This window comes from Coturnix japonica, chromosome 7 (genome assembly GCF_054131305.1).
Source record: "Coturnix japonica strain WE chromosome 7, WE-NBRP24, whole genome shotgun sequence".
NCBI classification, from domain to species: domain Eukaryota; kingdom Metazoa; phylum Chordata; class Aves; order Galliformes; family Phasianidae; genus Coturnix; species Coturnix japonica.
The window spans coordinates 32186508-32209977 of record NC_140669.1 but is presented as its reverse complement, the minus strand read 5'-3'; the positions used below and the strand labels follow the sequence as shown (position 1 = coordinate 32209977).

At 43.6% G+C, this 23470-nt stretch overlaps 1 protein-coding gene and 1 long non-coding RNA gene across 2 annotated transcripts in view; both read right to left on the bottom strand.

Annotated features, from left to right (window-relative positions):
* LOC107316385 (uncharacterized) overlaps nt 1-11231 on the bottom strand; it is a 69503-nt gene extending 58272 nt beyond the window's left edge. The window contains exon 1 of the long non-coding RNA XR_001556312.3: nt 11130-11231. This is a non-coding gene — a long non-coding RNA (uncharacterized LOC107316385). The remainder of the gene's footprint in view (nt 1-11129) is intronic.
* Nucleotides 11232-13310: 2079 nt separating this feature from the next.
* SPP2 (secreted phosphoprotein 2) lies at nt 13311-19918 on the bottom strand. Its single transcript, XM_015867779.3, has 7 exons — nt 19828-19918; nt 19615-19739; nt 18971-19093; nt 18193-18303; nt 16433-16487; nt 15978-16067; nt 13311-13522 (listed from the first exon to the last, which is right to left on the bottom strand). Exons 1-6 carry the CDS (start codon nt 19910-19912, stop codon nt 15988-15990), a joined length of 579 nt encoding a protein of 192 aa, XP_015723265.2. The 5' UTR covers nt 19913-19918; the 3' UTR covers nt 13311-13522; nt 15978-15987.
* Between the last annotated feature and the right edge of the window lie 3552 nt (nt 19919-23470).

Here is a 23470-nt window from a genome sequence, read left to right as displayed (position 1 = left end):
AAGGTTCAGGCCTCATTGCACTGATCAGCAAACTGAAACCATCTCTGATGCAAAGAGATCAAGTTTAAGCCAAGGTGGAGCAGTGAGATAAATTTATAGCCTATCTCAAATTGTAATCTCTAGAAACAGTAAAAAATAAAGAGGTGTTTTAAATCAGTGCTTTATTGTGGCCAGTTATAAGTAAGAACCAGGACAGAAATACATCCCATTTTCCTAAGTCTTGTGTGTTTGTGTCTTTTGTTTTCTGCAGCATTGCTGCTTAAAAAAAAAAAAAAAAAAAAAAAAAAAGCAACAAAATTAGAGTCTGGAATTACCAAAATAGAGAGAAAACAGAGATGGGAGGAAATTAATTGCTCTTGGCAAATGCAAAGAAGAAATGAGCAAAGGCACAGAACAATCTGTATCTGTCCTTTCCAGCTCACTGCAGCAGCATGCAGAAGATGAATATATGGCCAAAGGAGGCCAGTGGAACAGAAGTGTCTATTTTCTGCAAGGCTGTAGCAGCCTCGTAAAGGAGAAAACTATTCAAATTCAGCTGCTTGTTGAAGGAAAATCTCAAGGCAGCAGGGGAGGAGGAGGAGGAGGAGGATCAGTCAATCCAGTGTGAAACTCCAGGAGATGTGTAGTATCACCTAATCAGCTGTGTGTCTTGGAGCATGGAGGCACCTGGCACCCTGAAGAAACACCTAATTTCCTTGTTTACTAATGGGCAATTGAGTGCAAGGGGCCCAAGAAACAGCCCAAAAAGACAGCGTACAAATTTCTCACTGCCAGGTGGTCATTGGCTGTTACACCTGCAATGCCTTGCACAACCACAGAAGGAAAACACAAAAAGTTCTGGGCAGGAGCAGGCTTCTGGCAGATCAGCAACAGGCAAAGGATAAAGGGCTCTTAATGTTTGGCAGAGGCAAAGTCTGAAACCAGAAACCCCAAAACACACAGTGCAGTAGGTAACTTGCATACACCCATAAGGGGCTGTGGCTCTGCTATTTTCAGTCTGGTCATACCACACTATTGTGTTTCACGCTCTGCATAATAGCATAAAGTACCTGCATTACAGCTGAGGAAAGGGAAGCAAAGGTTTCCCTCTTCCTGTCACTTAGCAACTTCTCCAGACTGTCATGACTTTTCATATATGATAGTGGCCGTCCAGCAAAGCATCTACTCTACAATACCCTAATACAGGCAGTGCTGGGCACATGATCTCTCAGGTACTCTGTATAGATATATTGTTATATGTGATGGTTCTATTATAGACACAATAGGAGCTGCTGAATCTGAGCAACCACACACATAAACCAAATGTTTTTTTCTCTCTGAGGCAGCAGAATTAAATACGAGCCTGAAAAAGCTGAATGAAGCTGAAGTTTGTTGGAAGTTGAGATGTGGACTTGGCCTAAATAGCGTTATCTTTTTTTATGCTTAATTCATAGGTTGTAATTTTATACCAGGCTGTTCAAACTCCAGCTCTAAAACAAATTTGACAGCGTCATATTATTCCTTCCAACCTCTTGATAGAGCTCTACATGTCTGAATATTTTAATTATTTGAAATGGTCCTTGAATCATCCTTTTTTCTTTGAATCCTGCCTTGAAACAGTTGGGTTTTTTTTCCTTTATGCCTTATAAACTGCAAGAGGACTGGGATACTAGAGGAATATTAAACCCTATGCCAACATATGTAAATCTGAGGGAGGTAGCCAGGCGCTCATACCCACATTAGATGCCCCATGCCCACAAGGCAGCTCCTTTGTTTCTCTGTCCTCTTACCAGTCCCAGCCTGGCCCCACCTTAGCTCAGTAAATGAAGTTACAGCATCTCAATGACCATAACCAGGTCCTCCTGAGATTGGCAGCATGTGGATCTACACTGGGCGTGACCCAGCACCTGAACTTATTTGGCTCCTACATGTTGCTGTGCAAAACCTCATAGCCATCTTCTTTCAAAGCAATTGAAAGATAGACAACTACAGCAGATACAGCGGGGAAGGAGTGAAGTAATTTGTATTAGAAAAAATTGAGCCTCTTTACTCAGATTTATTTCCTCTGAGATGCAGACCCTAAGATCTGAAGGCAAGGAAAATGCTCTGATCTCCCTGATAGGTCCCTGGGTGATATATACTTGCCAAACTTTAGGCAACCATCTCACTCAATTAGATGAAAAATAATAAATTATCATATCCCTGCCAAGGCATAGCTAATCTGAAGGCTGGCTTGAAGATTAAAAACCCTGTTCTGGCTTGACAGATGTGAGCATCTAATCACATTATGATTCTTTACCCTACTTGAGCTGGCTTCTGAAATTTCCTTCATTTTCACTAATTAAACTTTCCCAGGTCACCTTTTCTCAGTTTTGATTGTTCTATTAACATTCTCTTGGATACCTGAGCAGCCAGAGCTAATTTATAGCCTTCTGTGGTTTTCAGTAAGCACTGAATCCATTAATGCTAGCCTGAGAAATCAAGAGAGGCTAAAACTGGACAGCACTGTACTACGCCAAGTGACAGTTCAGCCAGGTAGAAGTTCCCTGCAGCAAATTACTGGCTCCACTGCTTAACCTCCAAACACACCTACTTGGATCACTGAACCTGCCAGCAAGAAAGCAAACCTATTCCAAACTGCTGTCTGTAAGAGTGGCTCGCTTGATGCATGAGTTCTTCTGCAAACTATAAACTTGATAAAGCTCAGTATTTTCCTTGGAAGCTGCCAAGGAAACCCAGAAGTATGGCTTTGCAAGAGCTCCTTTTTCTGCCAATATTCCAACACTCCTTCTATGAATGCAGCCTCCCCTTCTCTCACTAGCCCCCAAAACGCTGCTTCTACACAGCGAGAAAGAGGGCAGAGTGCTTTACCTTGCAGATGTCTTGTGAAGAGTAGGCAGCTGTTAACAGAGCAAGTCTCTGACCCTAGAATGGTAGTCAGGTGGTAAAAAGTCTTACAGAAATGAATGTTGTACTAGTAAACTTAATGGCTTCGACTCAGTTCCCTTTAGTCTCACTCTACAACTTTGCACATCATCTGTCTGACCTCAGTGCAATCTCACAAAGCTCTACCCATGCTGCAAACTGCAGCCCAAGTCTTTATTGTTGCCATTTTAGAGCCCATACATTATTCCATTTGCCATTCCATTATTCCATTCCATTTCTTGTGTTAGCCAACCAAGAGAAACTCAAACTTCTACTCAGTGAGGCAGTAAACTCTCTGTTAGTCAACTAGGAGCTTTGCACTAGTGTTTGAGCTCACCTCTTGTAGGACACTGCATGGGGCTCTATTCAGAAAACACACTGCAAAGAGCTGAACCAAGCTACACTGATGCTGGTGTACCCTGCTAGTTTCTTGCCCTCAGGCGGTGTTTTGTGCCACTGACCCCCACCTTCTGTGCTCAATTGTTCAGCCAGTTTTCAACCCATCATGGAATCACTAAGGTTGGAATCACTAACAGACTGGGACAGACACTAAATAGCTGAAGAATGTGCTCCCCCCTAGGCAATATATGTCTAAATGCCATTTGATTCTATTAACGACAAACTCATTAGTATTTAGAAAAACAAGTGTGGAATGCAGTCTTTTTTTTTTTTGAACAGTGTAAGAAGTGTGGTAGCCAAGTTCATTAATTATGAATTTTATCAACTGTTCACTGAAATTTATTCTGCTAGTAGAGTGTAATTGCCTGCAAGAGTCACCATCTTGCATGAAGAAATACCGTGCTAAACAGTAACCTTTTCCAGTCAATATCCTGTACTTGTTCCAGAATGCCTTGGGAATCCCTGAGACTTTCTGACCACCTATTCATCCTGGTTTTGCATCGTCATGTTTATTAAATCCTTTACAACGCAGAGAATTAAAACAGCTTAATAGGCTGTCACTTTGAGTACATGTTACTTCAACATTTGCATAACTGCATTCATTATTCTAGCACTTAACCAGAAGCCATTGCAGAAGTTCTGTCTTCTTGCCTCACCCTAGAATGGAAAGCAGTAAGAGAAGCCAAGATCGTGTTCCAAAAGAGAAAAGGCTGAGCCCATTCACCATCTCTGTTAAATACCCCGTGCCACATCACACCAGCTTGAGCTGGATGACTCACTGAACAAAACCTCCATGGCTCTGGAGCATCTAAGTATTTCAGTTGGCTCTCTGGAGTAAATGAGTTGTTGACCCTCCTTTTGATGATAAGCTGTACTCTTAGGGAACTCGATAGAACTGAAAAGTGATGATTCTCTGCATGAAAGTGGAAATCTTGCTGGTGGCTTGAGTGAGAAGTGGAGAAAAAGAACTTATCTTCCTGCAATCCTTCTTCAAGCATGAACAATAGGGATATTCCTCTAACAGTGTGAATGGTGGCATTTACTACTGCTTTGCCAACTAGGGCCACATTCAGAAGTCGCCTTCTCCAATCTCACCCGTCTGCAACGTGAGAAAGAGTTTACTGTGTAAACAGGAGTAGTAAGGTGCTCCTAGCTTGCAGCAGGAGGGGCTGACCTTGACTGTGGAGAGATGTGACTTTGGATATAGTGCAGAAATTGATTAATGACGTAGCACTTAGGGACACAGTTTAGTGAGCAACACTGGTGGTAGGTGGAAGGTCAGACTAGATGATCTTAGAGGTCTTTTCCAACATTAATGACTCTTTAACTGAACACACTATGCAAGGAAAACTACCTGTCAGACTCACTAGTCAGGTTCAAGCATTCTGCACACCAGAATAGCAGATCCTTCAGTAAGATTTAGTAAGATTACTTCTGTAATTCTACCTAATAGCTGGGACACAGCTGGACTTGATGCAAAATTATCACTTAATCTACCAAGTGTACGGGTTGTCTTCAGCAACCTTCTGATTTTTCTGCCCAAATTTTTATTGTTTTAAATCATGTGCTGCGAATCTTTTGTGTCCTGAACAATGCAAGCAAGCCCACGCAATCTGAGTCATGGCTCTTTCTTTCCAGTCACCTGCTGATAAGGCCATCACAAATGGCTGTTGTGTGGCCTTTCTGCTACTCTGTAAGGAGAAAGTTTGCTGTTCTGCTAAAACTAGGAACTGGTGGCTTTGCCTCTGCTGAGAGCTGTACACACTGCCCTCAGCACCAGGAGCAACACAATAAGCATGTGACAAAAACACCACCCAATTACAATTTACCTCTGCAAAACTGAACTTGCCTCCCTCTATATAAACTAAGAATTGCTGGGATTTTTGCATGCCAGTCAGTAATGCTGCTGCAGCAGTAGAGATGCTGATTGCTATGGATAAAGCCAATACCATCCCAGCTCTGGTGGACTATCAAGGATGACTCAGGCTGAGCTCTACTGAGTTGTGATACTCATCATTACTCCAGTTTGGAAATGGAGTTTAATAGTGACTGTCAAATACCCCATTACATTTATAGGCCCAGTTCCACTTCAGCTTTCTTAAAGCAAACCACTTTTGTCACTCATTTTGAGTTATAGGACTAAATGCCATTTTTTCCAGGAAGTAAAAATAAAAGAAGTTCCAGAGTTCAAACTTGACTAACTCTGGAATTGAGTCAGTTTACCGCCTGTCACTTCTCAGCCAAGGTGATCAAATCCACTTGGACAGCATTTTGGAAGCTTTCTTTGCAGCAGTAATTGTGAGAACTTGGATGCTGCAAGACTCAAATGCAGAACAGCCTGTAAGGAATCTTGACATCATCTTCAGTTTGCTATGGACTCCTTTGCATGGGTGAAGTTGTAGAATCTGCCTGAGACATAAGATTTCTTTTTTCTCCCCTTTTTCTATGGAAAAAATAAATGCTGTTTCCAAAACCCTTGCTTTTTGTAGCTGCAGTGCCTATCTTTATAGTGGCATAGGCAGTGCAGTTATTCCAAGAAAAACCTGGCAAGCAGGACAAGCTTGTCACCTCATGTATGCTGTACTACGTGCCACTGGGGAGCTGCATGCTTACATGGATCCCCAAAGAGCATCGAGCAATAGCAATTTCTGGTCAACAACCATGAACCAAGCATGCTTCTTCAGAGCCAGTTGCACTCTAAGATCACTATTTTGCCCATACAGGAACAATATGCAATGCAGGAGCTCTGCTTTAACACCAACCCAGACTTGCTCCTGGCTTTCCTGCTGCTCCTGTCAAACAGCTATCATCTGTTGCTTTGTAGAGGCTTCACTGTGGAAAGCAAGTGGGAAACACTGCTGAATCTCAGCTGGCTGTAGCATTAGCTTGATTCTGGCCTGAACACACCATTGGACCTGGCTGGGCTACAAGTCAGGTCAAGAAACACGGTGCTTTCCATTGTAATTAAAAAACTGGTTCACAGGAGACTTTCTGTATGCTGCCTATATTTAAGCATCAGAGAAGAGAATACCAGTGGGATCTGCGCTACCCTACAGGAATTAACATTAGAAATCTTAAAGCCTAGATTAAAAATTGCAGGCAAAGGATTTGTAATCTTACCAAAAAAAGCATTAGGGAGCACTGCTGTGTGCAGTCTGCGAGGGAGGACCCAGCTTATGTCAGATCCCTGCTTAAACTGACAGCTCGGCTCTAGCTGTGCCTCTGCCTTTCTGTGCTGTCCTATCTGGTATTAAGGCTGCTGAGGTTCTTTCCAGCTCTGAGAAGCTGCCAAGTGGATGTTTTTAGGCGGCGCATTAAAACACAGAGAAGATTTATCACATATTTTTAGCAGCATCTTCCTGTGCTTCCGCTTACACCACAGAAAGGGAAACTCAGAGCGTCGTGCAAGCTTTTGAAGTGCTAGAGACATCTGTTGTCAGTGCCATAGGCAGGCTCTGGAACTCACAGCACTGCTGACAGCAGACAGGAGATCTGTCTGGACAGCATGAATCGCAGCCCTGGGCAGGCTGTGTGCATGAAGCCAGCCCAGCTGGCTGCCCATTCTGCAGTCCTCCTCAATCACAAACTTGCAGCTCTCTGTAGCTTGGCAGTGTTTAGGAGAGCAGGACCTCTGGGAGCAGGTAGCAATCTAACTCAGTGGGCTTAAGAATTAGAGGTCATTTCTCTTGCTTTTATCTTCTCTAGCTGTGGGAACTGGTAGTTCAACACAAGTGGGAGAGAAAAAGGCAGCACTGAGGCCCTTCAGGCCTCTTTCATGCCATAGAACTCCTTCTGTAGACTGGGGAATTATCTCTTAGCTCAGGAGAGGTGAGTGCAGACCACAGGGCTCGCTTAGCAGCCCTTTTCCCCAGCCATTGCTCAGCTTATTACCTGTGCTAAACGTGTTTGCCCTTACCAAGGAGGCTTTGAGCCATCAGCTCCTTCCATCAAAGAGCTCCTCTGTCTTTGGCCTATTGGTAAAAACCAATAAACCAAGAGCTCGAGCTAAATACTGAATTTAATGTACCAGACTCCATATTATTCAATACAGAAAGGAGCCTACCCAATGGAAGGCTGGAAACAAATACATTTCTGTTCTGCTCCAAAAGTTTCTCTTTATGTCAAATGCAGATTTCACTGCTTTCTTTCTGTGCCATGAATGCAAGTATGGAAGTTTCCTGTGGGTGTCTTTATACGGGATTTTTATGCTGTTAGAAGGCAAGGATGGCCATAGCTCTCCTCTGACACTGAGCAGGCAGTTCTGAAGCTATTCTCCATTGCACTTCTCTCTCCTTTTGGGGTAGGATGTATATGTGAGCATGCACGCTCAGTCTCCAGCTGCTCCCATCAGCTGCAACTTCTGGGAGACTGCATCTTCATGATACAATTCGAGCAGCTTTTGCTATAAGCTTGTGCAATAGGAGCCAAGCACTTGTTAGGGCACTGGTCAGCACAGTAGCCCCATAAATCTCATGCATGAGTCTCTAGTTCTGAAAATATGGAAGTCATTTGATGGGAACAAAGAGACTGGTTCCTCAAAGTAACTCCTGCTGAACAAGAGTTTGAGTAGCAGTATTTTGTATTGTAAACATTTGGACTTAATCAGCAGTGCTGGATTTGCATATTTAACTGTGGAAAAAACCACCCTTTGAGAGCATAGTGAAGTTATTCCGAGCTCAAATCTATTAATCTAACAGCAGATATCACAAGTTCTTGCAAGCTGCTCTACAAGCTTCCTTCTCAAAGAGGTTGACAGCAGTTATAAGCAAAGATCCATCACTTGCTGGATTGCAACACCACGTAACAGCATTAGCTGTTATTTGAACAACTTAAACCAACATTCTGCTTTACTAAATAAGAATCTGCCAGAAAAAGAAGCAGAACAAGATCTGAACCCCAAGGTTCCAGAAGGCGGTAGGAAGACCAGCAGACCTGCCTGTTCTGTTCATGTGTACTCTGGATGGCAATGAAGCTAAGAGCAAATATCAGCCCATAAAATGAAATGCCTGCTTTGCTTTCCAAGCCGCCTAGAATGAGAAAGAAGAGCTGTGCAAATGGATTTACCCAATACTAAATGATGAATCAATCCAGCAGTAGAGAAGGGCATATTTTAGACCCCACAGGGTGCAATAAAGCAAACATGAGGTTGCCATAAGGGATGTACTTGCCTTCTGGGAAGCACTGTTCTTGCGCTCTCTCTTCCACAGCACATCATTCACACCCACACAGCTCCTCTCAATTTCTGTCTTCAGAATTCAAGCAGTAATGCAATCCCATGATAGGCTAATAACACCATTCCATTAATCATTTCAGGCCCTTTCCCCAGGGTAATCCAACCTTGCCTACAACTGCCAAATATCAGGCTCGTTTAATCTCTAACCTAGTTTCAGTCTCCCTGCCTTTTGTGTTTCCAGCTTGCATTTCACTTGCACATTTGAACTGGCTGTGAATCAGTGAAGAGCAGAAGGGGGGAAAAGAGGGGAGCCAAGCTTTCTTTTTTTTTCCATAAAACTTGGGTGTCTCAGAACTAGATGGTGTCTGACTTGCTTGATTCTATTCTAAAAGTGGACTCGAACAAGTAAGTGCCAACCTGGCAGCACTCCCTGCTGGAGAGTATGTGTGACTCTCTAATAATTGCAAAGGGTTTGTTGGCTGATTTTTCATGCAACACCACGGCCTGGGATTACATCACATGGATGGGATTTACATAAGGGAAACTGGTGGAGTGTTGAGCCACACTAGACTCAGCAATTCAGATCACACTTTACCAACTCATGCTCTATGAATTGATGCCTTGGCATCAAAGCAGAACAGGATCTGAACCCTGAGGTTCCAGAAAGCACTGGGCAGCCCAAAAGACCCAATTTTCCTGATGCACCAATAATAACTCTAGTTATGCTCATGTGTTGAAAAATGATTGCTGCCTTGCTCTGGTGACAGAAAGTAAATGGCATTGCTTTGGCCATTCACCATCAGGACTGGTAAATCTTTTAAAAGCATTTAGGGAACTCGAGATGGTGAAAAAGTTTGATGGAAAAGTGTTCTTTTCATTTCCTTCCAACAAGACAAACGGGTTACAGTTCATAAAGCACCATTTTTAAACTAGCTTGGAAAACCAATCAAATCAAAAGCTCTTGTTATCAGTTCTAATAGTTCATAAATTCAGTGTTTCTTCCCCTCAAAATACTCTTTAAGGCCATTATGCTAAGCAGGTACTGTGTAAGATATTCCTTTGTAGCGCCTGCATCAGTGACCATCCCAGAGTTTTTTTCACCCCTCTGTATTCTACAAAATACATGGCAATGTCTCGCTGTTGAACTTAGGTTAGAAAGCACCTCAAAGCTCATCTAGTTCCAGCCTGCTAATGGTTGGTACCAAGGCTTTTGCTGCCCACACATACCCCTTTTGTAAATAAACATGATGCTTGTGGAAGCACTAAAAAACCATCCACTGCAGTCTCAGAGGTTATCTACAACAACCATCTCTGCACCAGTGCCATCCACTCACTTTGTAATTTTCTCCATGCTTGTTTTTAAGCCATGATGCTTCATTAGATCATGCCTATGTCACTCCTTTAGTATTCTTTCCAGGAAGGCCAGTCAGAAGGCTTTTGGGAACTCTTAATCAGGCTTCTGCTTTCCTGATGCATCCAAAGTTTTCTCTGCAAAAACAACGCTGGCAAGACTTCATGATGTTGATTTATGCCAAATATACTTCCTAGATCATTTCAGGTGATATGCTCACTGTGGACACAAGGCTGGCTGCTTTAATTTCCAGGTTTAAATATTTCTGACCACCAATCCTTTGCTCAGTACCTATTTTTAATGAGATTACAGGCTAGCTTTGTTTGTTTGTTTTTTCCCCCATTTAAATTAATAGCCTTCACTTTTGGTGACTGTTTCTCTTCGTTATCTATCCCAGATCTGGAGGCTCAGCCAGCAGCAGCACCTACCCAACTGCCTGCAAAAAGATTCAGCCTCAGGAAAACACATAAGATCCCTTTAAAATTGTCATTAATCACTGTCTGTGGTCCCTGGGATCCTGCCAGACTCTGCAATTTTCCAGGTGGTCTTGTGCTTCAGCCCCAGATCTCACAGCCAGCTAATGCCCTGAACCTCTGCAGTCTCTGGAATCCAACAGAACACCCCAGTTTCCAACTTTCTCCCTGTTGGTTCCAGTTTCACCTCCCCCCGACATACTCTGCAATGAACACCTTGATGAATTCCTAGAACCACTTGTTGGTGGTCAAGGTGGGTACTTGCATCTGGATCTGGCTTCAGTATCAAAGTCTGAAAAACAAGCAGTATTTGGAAGCTGTGCCTAAGTACCCCCTGACCCATGAATCCAGTAGAATCAGGCTTGTTTAATCTCTAACCTAGTGCCATCAAATGGCACGGAAAAGCTCCAGGTCCCACAGCCCTATATTAAATCTGCAACACTAGAAACTCAGATACTTTCTCCACTGCATCAGCCTTGCATTTGTTCAATCCTGACACCTAGTGGGCATTGCCACCAGTGGGAAGCAGAAGTGGCGAGCCGGGCTCACGAACATCCTTAGCAGCATCCTTAGCAGCTCAGCATCGTCTACCAACTGGCTGCTGCAAGGGATGTACTCCATCCTCAGCACAGCTGTGTTTCCTTAAGTGCTCTCAAACCTCTATGCTGAATTTGCACTAGTATTGAGAACATTCTGTGGTAGAGTTGAGGCTGAAAAATGCTCAAGTCCCAACATCTCACTGCCCCAAATTAGGAAACAGGCTCAACTATGAAGGCCTATCCTTCATTTCAGAAAGATCATCCAAAGGTCAACCCCGTTTGTCACCCACCTGAGATTAAGTTGCTGACAGTAAGGTGCATGCCAGGAAATCTCCACATTCCTTCACAATGAGAAATAAGCGTCTTCTGAGCATGGGCTTATTTCCCCCAGCTGCTGCTCAAGATGATCTCTGCCTTTGAGAACACTTCTAGACCATTTTCACCTAGCAACAAACGCCTCACAATCGCCAGTAATTCTAGCACATGATGACAAAGAGAGGGCTCAGGAAATGAAATGAAATGCTGTGCTGCCCTGGAGCACAAATCCCCAGGTATCTCATAGAATTACCGTTAAGGTTGGAAAAGACCACTAAGATCAACTGGTCCAACCTATCACCGCCATGTCCGCTACATCATGTCTTCCCATGTGTTGATTGAAGGGCAGGAAGGGTACTGAGACCCCCCTCCTCACCCCCAAGTAATGTGTAGAGTACATCATACACAGAATACCTAGTTTGTAAAAGCATGTGAGTATGTAAAGACCCAGATGAATCACAGTGTAAAGCAGCAGCAGCCAACAGTCATCCTAGTGAAAGGCCCCAGATGCTGGCAAATGCCCTAAACATGCCTGTTTCCAGGCTGAAGCCACCAACCTAAGGGCCCAAAGAAGCAGTAGAAGAGTGAGCATAGAACCTGCTGTGTTCCTGTGTGACCTGATCCAGCTGTTCTTGCTCTGGCAAGGGGACTGGACTAGATAATCTTTCAAGATCTCTTCCAATCCCTGACATTCTGTGACTCTAAAAGAACCAACTGCCACGAATGAAGGTTTTATTAGATTTTCATTGAGAATAAAAAGTCAACAGTTTTCCTTCTTGCACGGGGACAAACTGAGATGCTGTGGAGGGAGGCCCTGGAGAACAGAGCATGCAGATGCAGAACAGAGATTTTGACAGTATGTCAAAGTATTTCTTGGTGCAGGAGTGCAAAAAGGGCTGGCTCCCTCTGACATGGGCGTTTTTGGAATCTGTCAGTGTACTCGGAGGCTGGGAGCCCACTGGAGTGAAGACATGACTGAATGCAAACAGAATCAGGACCCTGGTATGATTTCATTTGTCGGTCCCAGAGAGATTTGCTCTTGGATGTGGATGTGGCTTCTCAGAACACTCACAGATATGGGAGTTGGAAGGGAACACCCATAGCAACTATCAGTGTGCTGGAATAAGAAGTGCTTGAGTCAGCACTGAGACCACAGAAGACTGGAGTAATGCAGACAAAATATTACTCTGCAGCCCCAGAGCAACATTTGCACAGCAGATGTTGCATCAGCTTCTGGGTGTGAAGGCATCTGCATACACACAGCAAGGAGATTGAAATACCTGTAATCCATTTTCTTCTGGAGAAAATAAAGAAGTGCCTGCTTTGCAAACTCTGAAGAGAAGGGCACGTAGATGATTAGCATACAGGTGACCCATGCACAGTGCAGAGGGGTGGCCTTTCATTGCACTTTATACATCAGTCAAGAAGAAACATTACAGCCCATGCACGTGCTACCATGATGCTCAACTGCAGATCCTGCCCTCATGACCAAGGGCCATGACAGCCAAGTCCTGCCTTCAGAGAAGCTTTTGCTTATGGTGGGGTCACCGTCCCTGGAGGTGTTTGAGAACCATGGAGATGTGGCACTGAGGGATATGGTCATTGGGAATAGTGGGGGTTGGCTGGTGTTTGGACTGGGTGATAAGTTTCCAACCTTAAGGGCTTTATGACACTTTGAGACCCATATCATCAATGCTAAAGGACCAGAAGATTTTTCCTACTCATTCACCATGAGGGTCACATCTGGAGGTCAAAGGCAACCCACTTTTCATTCTTTAACACCTAGGATTTTGTAGCTCAGACAATAACCGTGTATGTATAATATATGTGTCCTATGCATCACAGTAACAGTGTACTGGCAGTATAGCCCTGAGTGATAAACAGATCCCTGCCACTGATTTTTCTGACCTAATTATAACCAGAGAGCAAACTAGATTTACATTCTTCATGGCAAAGACTTTAAAAAAAGGAAAAAAGAAAAGCCAAACTCTTTCCTAAAGGACTGCAGAGTGGGGACACATGCACAGAGTGCAGAGAAAGGGATGAGACTGAAAAGACTTGTTTTCCAGAAGAGAGACACATTGAAGTCATCAATAATAAGCTGCAAGCATTGCAGAAAGTTACGTGTACGTGGAAAGCAATGCAGGACATAAAGATGCAATAGCAATCCTTTGATCTTTTAATATCACTGCTATGAGATGGTACAACACATACTGGACAGAGTCGCATTAGGTGTCTGAGACCGTACTCCTGATGAGCTGTAATATGTCAGAGCACTACGGACTGAGCAGTGCAACCATTCAGCACCCGATGAACCCATCCAATGGCCAGTTGGCTGTAAAGCAGAAGGTGATTCTAAGGTTTTTTCCTGAAAAAGAGAAGGAAATTGCATCAGGTTTGCTTTTCATATGTTGCATCCTTGAATCCTCATGTTCTTCATTCTCATTCTCCAGTCTCATCCAAGAAAAGGAGGTGGGGGAGAAAAGTCGTAGCTCAAAACCTGCCTGCTTAGCAGAATTAAGCAAACATCCACTGCCCAGGAAAAAGGGGAATTCAACTTCACTGAATTGCTTATTAATTTATTTATCATTACAATCATAGAATGAGGAACCTATTTTGCATATGCGTGTCCAAAAATGTCACGTTAATTGCTAATTACTGTTTAAATAGATATAGAGAGAGAGAAACCCAGGCTCTTAGAAAAAGCATAAGCAATATAGCGGATACAACCCAACCCAAACTGGACACTCAAAAGCAGAGGTGGCCGAGGTTATAAGCAGGTGTATGATGTTCTGAGAAATGCATTTGAATTAAACATGCACAAAGGAACCTGAGATCTGTTTCTCTAAGAGGACACGTGAGTGCCTGCGCTGTATCTCCATCACGTTTGTAACCATGGTGATGGGAAAATTCTCTGCAAGTCAATTTTATGGGTAAGATTGGTGCCAGAAATGAGTGTTCACACATGTGGTAGTGACAAAGGGTTGGAACATATGAGAGTGTGTTGCCTTCCCCCCTGCCACCTGTCATAAATGCCAGGTTAACACCCAGAGCTCTGCAATCACAGACTCCAAGGCAAGAGGAATACAATGGCTGCCTCTCATTAGGAGCTAAATGGGCCTAACTCTCGCTCTCAGAGCTGATCTGGATGTGGAGCTCATGCATTACACAAAAGATCCCTTTCTGCAGGGATTTCCCTTCCCATTGATGTGTCAATGCTTTTTTTCCCCCCTCAGAAAGCAACAAGCTCTGAGAAGTGGAGGAAGTGGGGTAGATGCACAGAGAGAAAAGAAGTCTAATACAAGCCACGAAAATATAAAAATTGAATTAAAAGAATACAGGGGACGACAGCTTCTAGTTCTCTGCCCAGAAGGGCTATGCATGCTTTCTATAAGCAGGAGAACCAAGGATCCAGAGGATCACTCTGAGGTTTGGATCCTGGATTTCTTGCATATGAGTGGCAGAGGCCCAATATTACCAGCTACTCTTTCACTGAAAGAGCCCTAACAGCCAAGGAACCAAGGAAGTCTATTGACTTTGGCTTCTGCCAGGCCAGCTGCCACCACCACATTCCAGCCAGCTATGCCACGTGAGAACTCAGCCAGAAGATCATTCTAAGAACACAAACAAACTCCAGCAAAAAATCACAGCCCTTTGTCTTTGTGCAGAAGGAATCCCACTATACATTAATACAAACAAAACCCTTTCCCTGTGTGGTTAACGACTGCAAGAGAACACCAGTCTTTACAACCTGCTCATTTAATGCAAGCAATGACATGCTTTATTTTCCTGCTCAAGGAAACCAAGCGCAGCTGGTGACTGCAGGCATAAATCACAGGCCTGACTGCACCTTGTGCTAAAGGCACATGGCTGGCAGAGCTAAATATGTGCTATATCTAACCAACGACCTTAACACTTGTTGCAAGCTCAGGTCGTTAAGCTGTAACAGCTTTGCCCAGCAGCTGGCTGTCCTGCTGTCACTTGCTCATGTGCCCAAGTTATTTGTTGGAGAGGCTGGACCACAGAGTGACAAGTAACATTCACAGTCTCCCCCGTTCCAGAGATGCACTAGGAAATTAATCCAGAAAATCTGATTAGCACTTGTCAATGCAACAAGCTCTTTAGTCATTGGGGAGGTTCCTCCATATGCAATTTGATAACTCCTGGCTGGCAGCAGCAGGTCAATAGGTCTGAACACTGCAGACCTGAAAACGTCCTTCATATAACAGTTGAATGAAACATTCTTTCAGCAGCTTGCCTTAGCAATTCTTGCAGCGGTCAGTTACCCACACTGTTGCATAAAAAAAGAATCACATTTCATTTCTTACCTGAACTTGTCTGGCTTTGCCTGTCAACAATAGGTTTATTGAGAAAGAGATGAAAGTCTCTATTATGAAATCTATTTCCCCAACCTCCTCCAAAATATTCTCACCTGAGTGAATATGCCAGCTGAGCTACTGCTATCTCAAAGCACAGCACGTGCTTCCCATGATGTAGCAAACACAGTCATCATAGAAGGGCTTGCAATACTGCCTGCCATGATCACACAGTTACCAAAACACAGGAAGTTCAGAAGCACTCAGAACAGTCATCTGTAAGAGGATAAAACCAGCACCTTTGCAGGCTGATGGCTAAACCAAAATAGCGTAGGGATTTAATGAAAGCATTTTCACAAAGACCTGACTTAACAATATGACTGTGTTTTCCCTTCATGTCTATTTTCTATGAGAGTAGGGGCACGTCTCCTTCAGCACACACAGATCTGCCACAGATCTGTTTATGAATAAGATGCCCAAGCCATTCTATGATTCTATGATACTCACCTAAATTGCATTATTCAATCTTGCCAGGGCTAGTATTATCAGGTTTTTGCCAGTCACCATTGCTGCGGCCTCTTCCCCTTGATGAGAAGGCTTCAGAAACAAAAACAGAAAGAACATGGAGACATGTATGAGTGCTGCATGCTGTATAGCATGTTTTTTCAGCATTCTGCACATCAAGACAACCATAAATTTGAACATAAATACAGGTTATGAAAACACAGATCCATCAATTCTGTAAATAGCTGTAAGCTTATAGCTTCAGCACTGCCCTGTCTTGCAGCCCCATGCCCTCACCACTTGCTCAGTGAGAAGCACCCCTAAATAATAACAGAAGCCGAATGTGACCTGAGCAAACAGCTGGCCTTTTGTATTTTCCTCTTCCCCAGGCAGACGACCTTCACATGGTCAATCCAAATGACAAACCAGGAGTGTCCAGCATGGCAGAAAGGGCTTACCTTCAGAGCGACTGCTGCCTCGTTTGCTTGGGTTCATCATCAGCATATGCATCATCTGCAAATTAAAGCCGTCTCTTCAAAAAGATATTGGTACTGAATACTTTACTTGACTTTTAATGCAGACACAGCCAAGAGAACAGGACTCAGAGAGCCGAATTAGTTTGTAAAGGCATCTCTTTGACTCACCAAATTACTGTTTCTAAAGCTCTCCATGTTCTTACTTTATAGGCTCCTATCACAGTAGTATGACCTCAACCTCAATCACAGCTCTTCTCCTACCCAAATACCACCAGTACTACATTGACATCATTCACAGTGAGCCAACCTGAGATCCCTTAAACTGAGTTACAACCCACAGAGCAAGAGCTGCACTGCAGCCCTCTTCAGCAAGACTTTCTTTTTCATGTGTAATAATTCTCTTTAGCATTTATTCCTTATTAAATTTGTAGGAAATGCATCCCCCAGCGGGAATATTGGCAGCAGCACTGAATTTTAAGTGACAGACTTGCAGGAAGAGCTCTGCTTGTATAAGCAAGTGTTTATAGTTAGTGCCCAATTAAACGAGAGTTATGCTTAACTCAGAGGACAGACTGAACATGCAAAACTACTGTACATATTTCAGTACTTCACACACTGTCTTTCTGCAAATAGAGAATTCCTGTGGTGCATTTACTACCTCCATCTGAGTAGAGATTCTGAACAAAAGCTGGCAATTCAAATATAGAGAATATGACATGGAATCCTTTGCCATGTGCAGCCTCCAAAAACAAGAATGCTGTCCATAGATCCTCTGCTGCCTTGCTTGTGAAACTGGCTTTGCTCCTTGAATATAATCCTCAAGCACGGTACTCACCGCAGGCCTGTGTTGTAAGTGCAGGCGTACAATTTCAAGAGTAAGTTCAAGGAAAAATTGGATACTGGTACAATCTGAAAGCAGCTAGCAGGGATTTACTGATTGGGTCAGCATTTAATAATACCTTAAAAACTGGATGAGAGCTCAAAAGCAAAGATGAGTGGATCATAAATCTCATCTCAGAGGAGTAAACCCTCTTCACCTATGCTATGATTACATGCTCAGCTGAGGGATTTGATAACAGAGCCAGGATTTGTTTGTGTCTGTAAGATGTGCCAATCACTATTCTCCAGGCACAGGCGTGGTGTATATTTCAATGGAGAATGAGCGTCAAATTTGGTGGATGTGCCAGACTGTCAGAAAGATTCACACTCCATTCAGGCACCCAATGAGCAAGGTCAAGCCTCTCATAGGAAGCAAACTGAAGCATTAGAGGAGGCAGTTGGATTTCAAATCACTAACAGCTTTATGCTGAAAACTTCCAGTTGCCTCTAAGTAGATGTCAGAAGCTTCCACAGCATAGAAAGCACAGAACAAGGAGGTTACCAGACATTTGAGTAAGGACAGAAGAAAGACACCATGGCATGTGCCAGCACTGGGGATGGAGAGTCCTCTGGCAACATGACAGCACGTAGTAAAAATACACAAGACTTCAGTGACTGTTACATTTTGGGTGGGACATAGTGATGAGTTATGGGCAAACTCTACACCTCAGTTTTTCTACTACCAATGTGGGAACACTGCTAAGTGATGTGATATGTTCAAGTCCTTGAATTGCCGTTTCAGAGGGTTAAAGCCAGTTGTAAAGCTTGACTCGACACTTAAATACCTGACTTCTCCTCAGAAGAGGATAAGCAGAATTTTATGTTCCCAGGTAGCAAAAAAAAGCAGTTTTTCACTTCCTTACCTCCTCACTGCTCATCGATTCAGAGCTGAATGTGTTCTGATGGCATCGCACAATAACATTCACAATCTGCTCACTGGAGACTTCCACAACACTTTTGCAGACAGCAGTTGGCTGAAACAGATAAAAATAGAGTGAATCTGATGGAACAAAGCTACAGCACAAAGCACTTCATGGGAGTTTAAGAGGGAAATCTTTACAGGGAGTTATTAATCAAATTCCAAGAGGACAAAATTGAAGGTACATTCCTAATAAATTCTGGGAGCAGTCTGCAGCCAGATCAACATATTCTAGCGGTGTAGAACTTCACACAATTTGCTGACCCATAATTGCATATTACCTGCAGGAAGATCTGAACCTGCCAGACTTAGGAAAAAAGTTCTCCCAAACCCTTTCATTGCTGCAGCATCATCGATCACAAACAGAAAATCCATGCAGGGCTTTGCTGATGGCAGCTCCACCTCTAGAAGGTGAACAACCCTTAAAGAAGTTGTCTTTGATTTGACAGAAGCTTTGTCAGAGCCTGCACCCAAGTTTGGAAATCAGACACCCTCACGTCTTTTATACTGTATTGCACCAACAAGAAGAGAAACAGGATGTAGCTTCTTCATCACCAGACTGCTGTGCCTGAGGTGGGGCCACCTCCCTTTACATCTGACCCTTATGAATACCCACTCTATTCTGCAGGTTGTATTTGGGCTTTTTTTGTCTTCTGAGGGCAATCAGTAGTGTTTCAACCCTGCATCGAGAGGAGTTTCCCATTTACACCAGAGGCACTTACCACAAAAGGCCCTACTTTGAAGCCACATGTAAACGGGTCTCTTCCTGAAGCTTTTGTGCATTCAGTTTCACGAATACTGAGCTGCAGCTCTAGTCTATAATCATTGCTGTTCCACATGTCAACCTGGTAAGAGAAAGGCCAAATCAGGCAGTGCCTGGAATGCAAATCGCAGAACTGCAGAACATTGAGTTGGTGCAGCTTGTAGAGCCACTATTTGTCAGCTCCTTATGCAGAGCGCTCGCCCAGAGGGCAGATATTCAGCTGCACTGAATACCTCCATCAGATGGGAACCAGATTATTTTACGCCCAAAGCAAAACAGGCAGCTGGAGGCATTTGAAAAACACCAGTTGTTTTCTTTATTTATTTTTAAGCAAAATCTTTAAGGATATCCATCAAAGTCTTCTATTCTAGGGCTGGTCAATTTTGAGCTCCAAACGTGCTTTTAATTAAAGCTGAACATACAAAGAATATTTAAAGCCACAGCTTTGTACAATGCCTCAGACCACCCCTCTTCCAAGACACATCAGAGAACTCCAATTAAATGCGCATTTCCAAAATTAAGCAAAAAAACCCAAACCCACACAGTTTTCCAGGTCAGCAAAGCATATTTAAGGTAAAGGATCTCAGCTGTCTGCACACTCACATGTCTGACGTGGCTCCTGACAATTCCATACAGGTTTGGCCCCCAAGTCTGAGAATTGATCCTTGCAATAGAAGCATTGAGAGCCTCTTCTGTGACAGGGAGCTCATAGTCATACACTGGAAATCCTGGAGCAGACACACAGTTCCATTAGAGTTCAGTGTTTTTCTTAACTAAGCCATATGAAAAATGACTGCAAAATTCTGAACAACTTACCTGAGCATGAGAAAACGCTCAGAGTGAGGACAAAAATCAAGCTCCTCATAGCGTGCCTCTCAAAATCCTCTGGTGTTTGCCCCATCTAAGCAAGAGTGTCCACTGCATATTTCTGTCCTTATATACATGCAGCCTTGATACTATATCTGACCTTCCTGTGTTCAAGCTCTGCTACAAACGCTGCACTTTAAACAGAATTGATCTGAGAGTAAATATTTGCGGTCAGCTCTTCTCCATTTAGCAGTAGCTCTCTGATAAGAGATGGACTGCTGTATTTTTCCTTAGCATCATCATTGGCAAGACGTTCTAGATACCTGATAGCTCCACAGGCAATGGCAGAGTATCATCATTTTTTTCTCTCTTAGCCATGAGTTTTAAGCTGAAAGCTGGTGAGGCAACATTTTCTGTAGTCCCTTAGCAGCACCTTTGTAACCCAGGCACAACAGAAAGCACATAGGAGCTGGAACTCCCTAATTTCCTAGGAACAGAATGGGAATCCACGCACCCAGACACGGCTGCCACCATGAGCCATCAGGACAAAGCACTGAACACATCCTCCAGACAAGGCACAGAGCAGACACCTGGACACCCCAGGCCCATTCTCCTTGTAAGCCCTTTGCTAATTAGCACATGCCTGAGGAGGTTTCATATTGTCCTGACCTCTTTGCCAAACCTGAGCCCAGCTTAACCAAACAAGCAACTGTGACCACTTCGTTTCCCCTATCAGATCCTCCTAATGTTCAGAACTCACTCTCTGCACAGAAATGAATGGGATTTTTGAAAAATTACAACATTTCTTCAGTATGGAAAGCTTTGTAAAGAATCACAGGGACAGGGCAAGCAAAATGTCTCTTATAGGGCCATTCCTCATCCTCCCTTGTTTGCTTTTTGGCTTGATTTTCCCCATATTTGTGATTGATTACTTATACTATCTTGACTACAGCTTGCCCCTTTGAGACCACTGTGTCTACTTGCTTGTCCTTGGTGAACTACATTAGGATTAAGGTAGCCTTCAGCATCCTATCAATACTCAGCAATGCCAATATCACACCTTTCTACCATTCCTCACTGCTACATTCATAACTTGTGCAATAGCAGTGGCTACATATCCCTATTCATGGGGAAAACCTCCAAGTATTTGCAGTCAAAAAGGAAAAATACTCCCATTTTTATTCAAAGCGATAGTTGTGTTCCAAGCAATGCTGAAAGAACAAGCAATTAATCCCCTCCTCAGCCTGGGCTTTGCACTCCAAAAGAGATGAATAATGATGTTGCAAAGCTAAGCCAAGCAAAGTCATCAGAAGAATTCCTCCTGCTCCTGGCTCTTGAACAGGGATATCTTCCAGATGAGCCAAATGCAGTTCACAGCTGTAACAGTTCAATGGTGCTCGTGTACCTGTGCTAGCTGTCATTTCAGAGCATTGCCACAGTCTATCCAGATGAGAGGACTGAGTGCACCCTCAGTAAGTTTGCAGATAACACCAATTATTGTTCTGCCAGATGGTAGGAAGGCCTTACGAATGTCCTGGATTGGCTGGAGTGCTGGGATGAGACCAATTGCATAAGTTTCAACAAGACCAAGTGCCAGATCCTACACTTTGGTCATAACAACCCCAGGAAACACTACAGGCTTGGAGCAGAGTGACTGGAAAGCTGTATGGAGGAAAAGGACCTTGGGGTGTTAGTTTACATCTCACTGAACATGAGGTTGGATATGAGGAAAAAATTCTTCTCGGAAAGACTGGTAACACATTGGAACAAGTTGCCAGAGGAAGTGGCAGCGCCACCATCCCTGGATGTTTGCAAGAGGGTAGACACAGCACTTAGGGGCACGGGCTAGTGGGAGTGGTGGCGATGGGTTGACAGTTGGACCACATGATCTTATAGGTCTTTTCTAAACATAATGATTCTGTAATTCCCCAGGTTCCTGTGCACAGCACAGAAGTGCTGCCTATTGAGGGGACCTCCTGTACTTCAGTTTGTGTGCAGTGCCTCTTGATCACCGGAAAGAGCTTGGCTCCTTCCTCTCTGTACCCCTTCCTTCAGGTATTTATAGACATTGACAAGATCCCCCTTGAGTGTCCTCTTCTCCAGTGCTTCGCTAAGACTGGGCACCTTAGGGCAGGAAGGAAGGAGACATATCCAACTTAATGTAAATTGAAAACAGTTTAAGACAATTGCACCATTTAAGACAAGAGAACATCACAGTTTAATAACTTCTCTTATATGACTGTTTTCAGACCTCTTTCACTCTCAGCTGTTCCCAGACTACTGGGAGAACAATCATTCTACATCTGTACTCTTGAGAACAGTCCAAACACCATCCCAGCCACTCAGGAACTACTCCCAAAGGCAAATAAAATACTCCTGGCAGACAGAAGTCCTTACAGTGGTAAGGATGGAAATGGATCCGTCTTGTAAGATTACATTCAGGAAGTGTGTAGAGGCAGTGTCCAGACCCCTTTGCACTGTACTCCTAAGGTGCACCATCCATGCTGGTCTAAGAAATGCAACCTAAACCAGCACAGTTTTTACTGCCGTTGCTGTGGACTTTGAGAGTGAAGCAATAGAAAGCACACATTGCAGCAAACAAAACCTCAACACTACACACTGGATGGTTGCTCTTAAACATCACAGCCTGCAGCAGAACCTCAGAGGTGTCTCTTCGTTCCCTTGAGCCTTTGAAACATTAAATATTTATAGTTCCTGTTTCTGCCAGCTCAGCATTAACAGTTCTTATGGGGTCACTGGTAAAGTGCTGTAGTTGATGCAAGACAAATGATAACTCCAGCCTCAAAGACCATTACCTGGAAAGCCAAAGAAAGAGATACATCTTCCTTGTTTTTTTGTTGTTTTGTTTTTAATTTTGCTGACCACGCTGATAATTTTCAAGGCTTTTTTCCCTATCCCAAACATTGTATGTATGTGCTCATCTGCAAATATCTGCCCATCAGTTCACCACCCTCTTCATTCGTGCTTCCAGCAAAGCTGAGCAAATATTTCCAAGTGAATTCTGTGTTTCATCACTTGCAAGCTCTTCTAGGTGCATGACTATCTCATCAAGTTTATTTGAACGTGCAATGTTCCAAATCACATCTTGCCATGCTGGGTCTGTCTGGGATAGAGTTGGTGCCTTTCACTGCAGCCCACATGGTGCTGTGTGTTAGTGCATTAAGTTGTACACGTCCACTTGAGTAGAAACACTAGGGCTCCATCTTTGCTTACTAAACAAGCTGTAACAGCGATTGTTCCATCCTGTGTGTGAGGGTGACTGAAATTTACTTGCACTGTGGTCCTGCACTGTTGTGTCCACTGAATGTATTCTCAGAAGACAACCTGCTGTCGTCACAGCAGCTGTCCCAGCTGAACCTTGGGCTCAACAAGAGAACCTTGATTTGGGGTTAATCCCTGCTCTCTCCCTTCTTACAGTCCTCAAAAAAAAAACAACAAACAAACAACCAACCCAAATCATCAAAAACACCAAGCCAACTCCACCCCACTTTCTTTAATGGAAAAGTTTAAGCAGGAAGGAAGTTTACTGAGCATTGTGGCAGCCCCATTCTTGCTGTGGGGCTCCATCCATCTATCCATCCAAAGCCCACACATCTCTTTCAGCCACATCCATCTCATTTCTTTCTGCAAG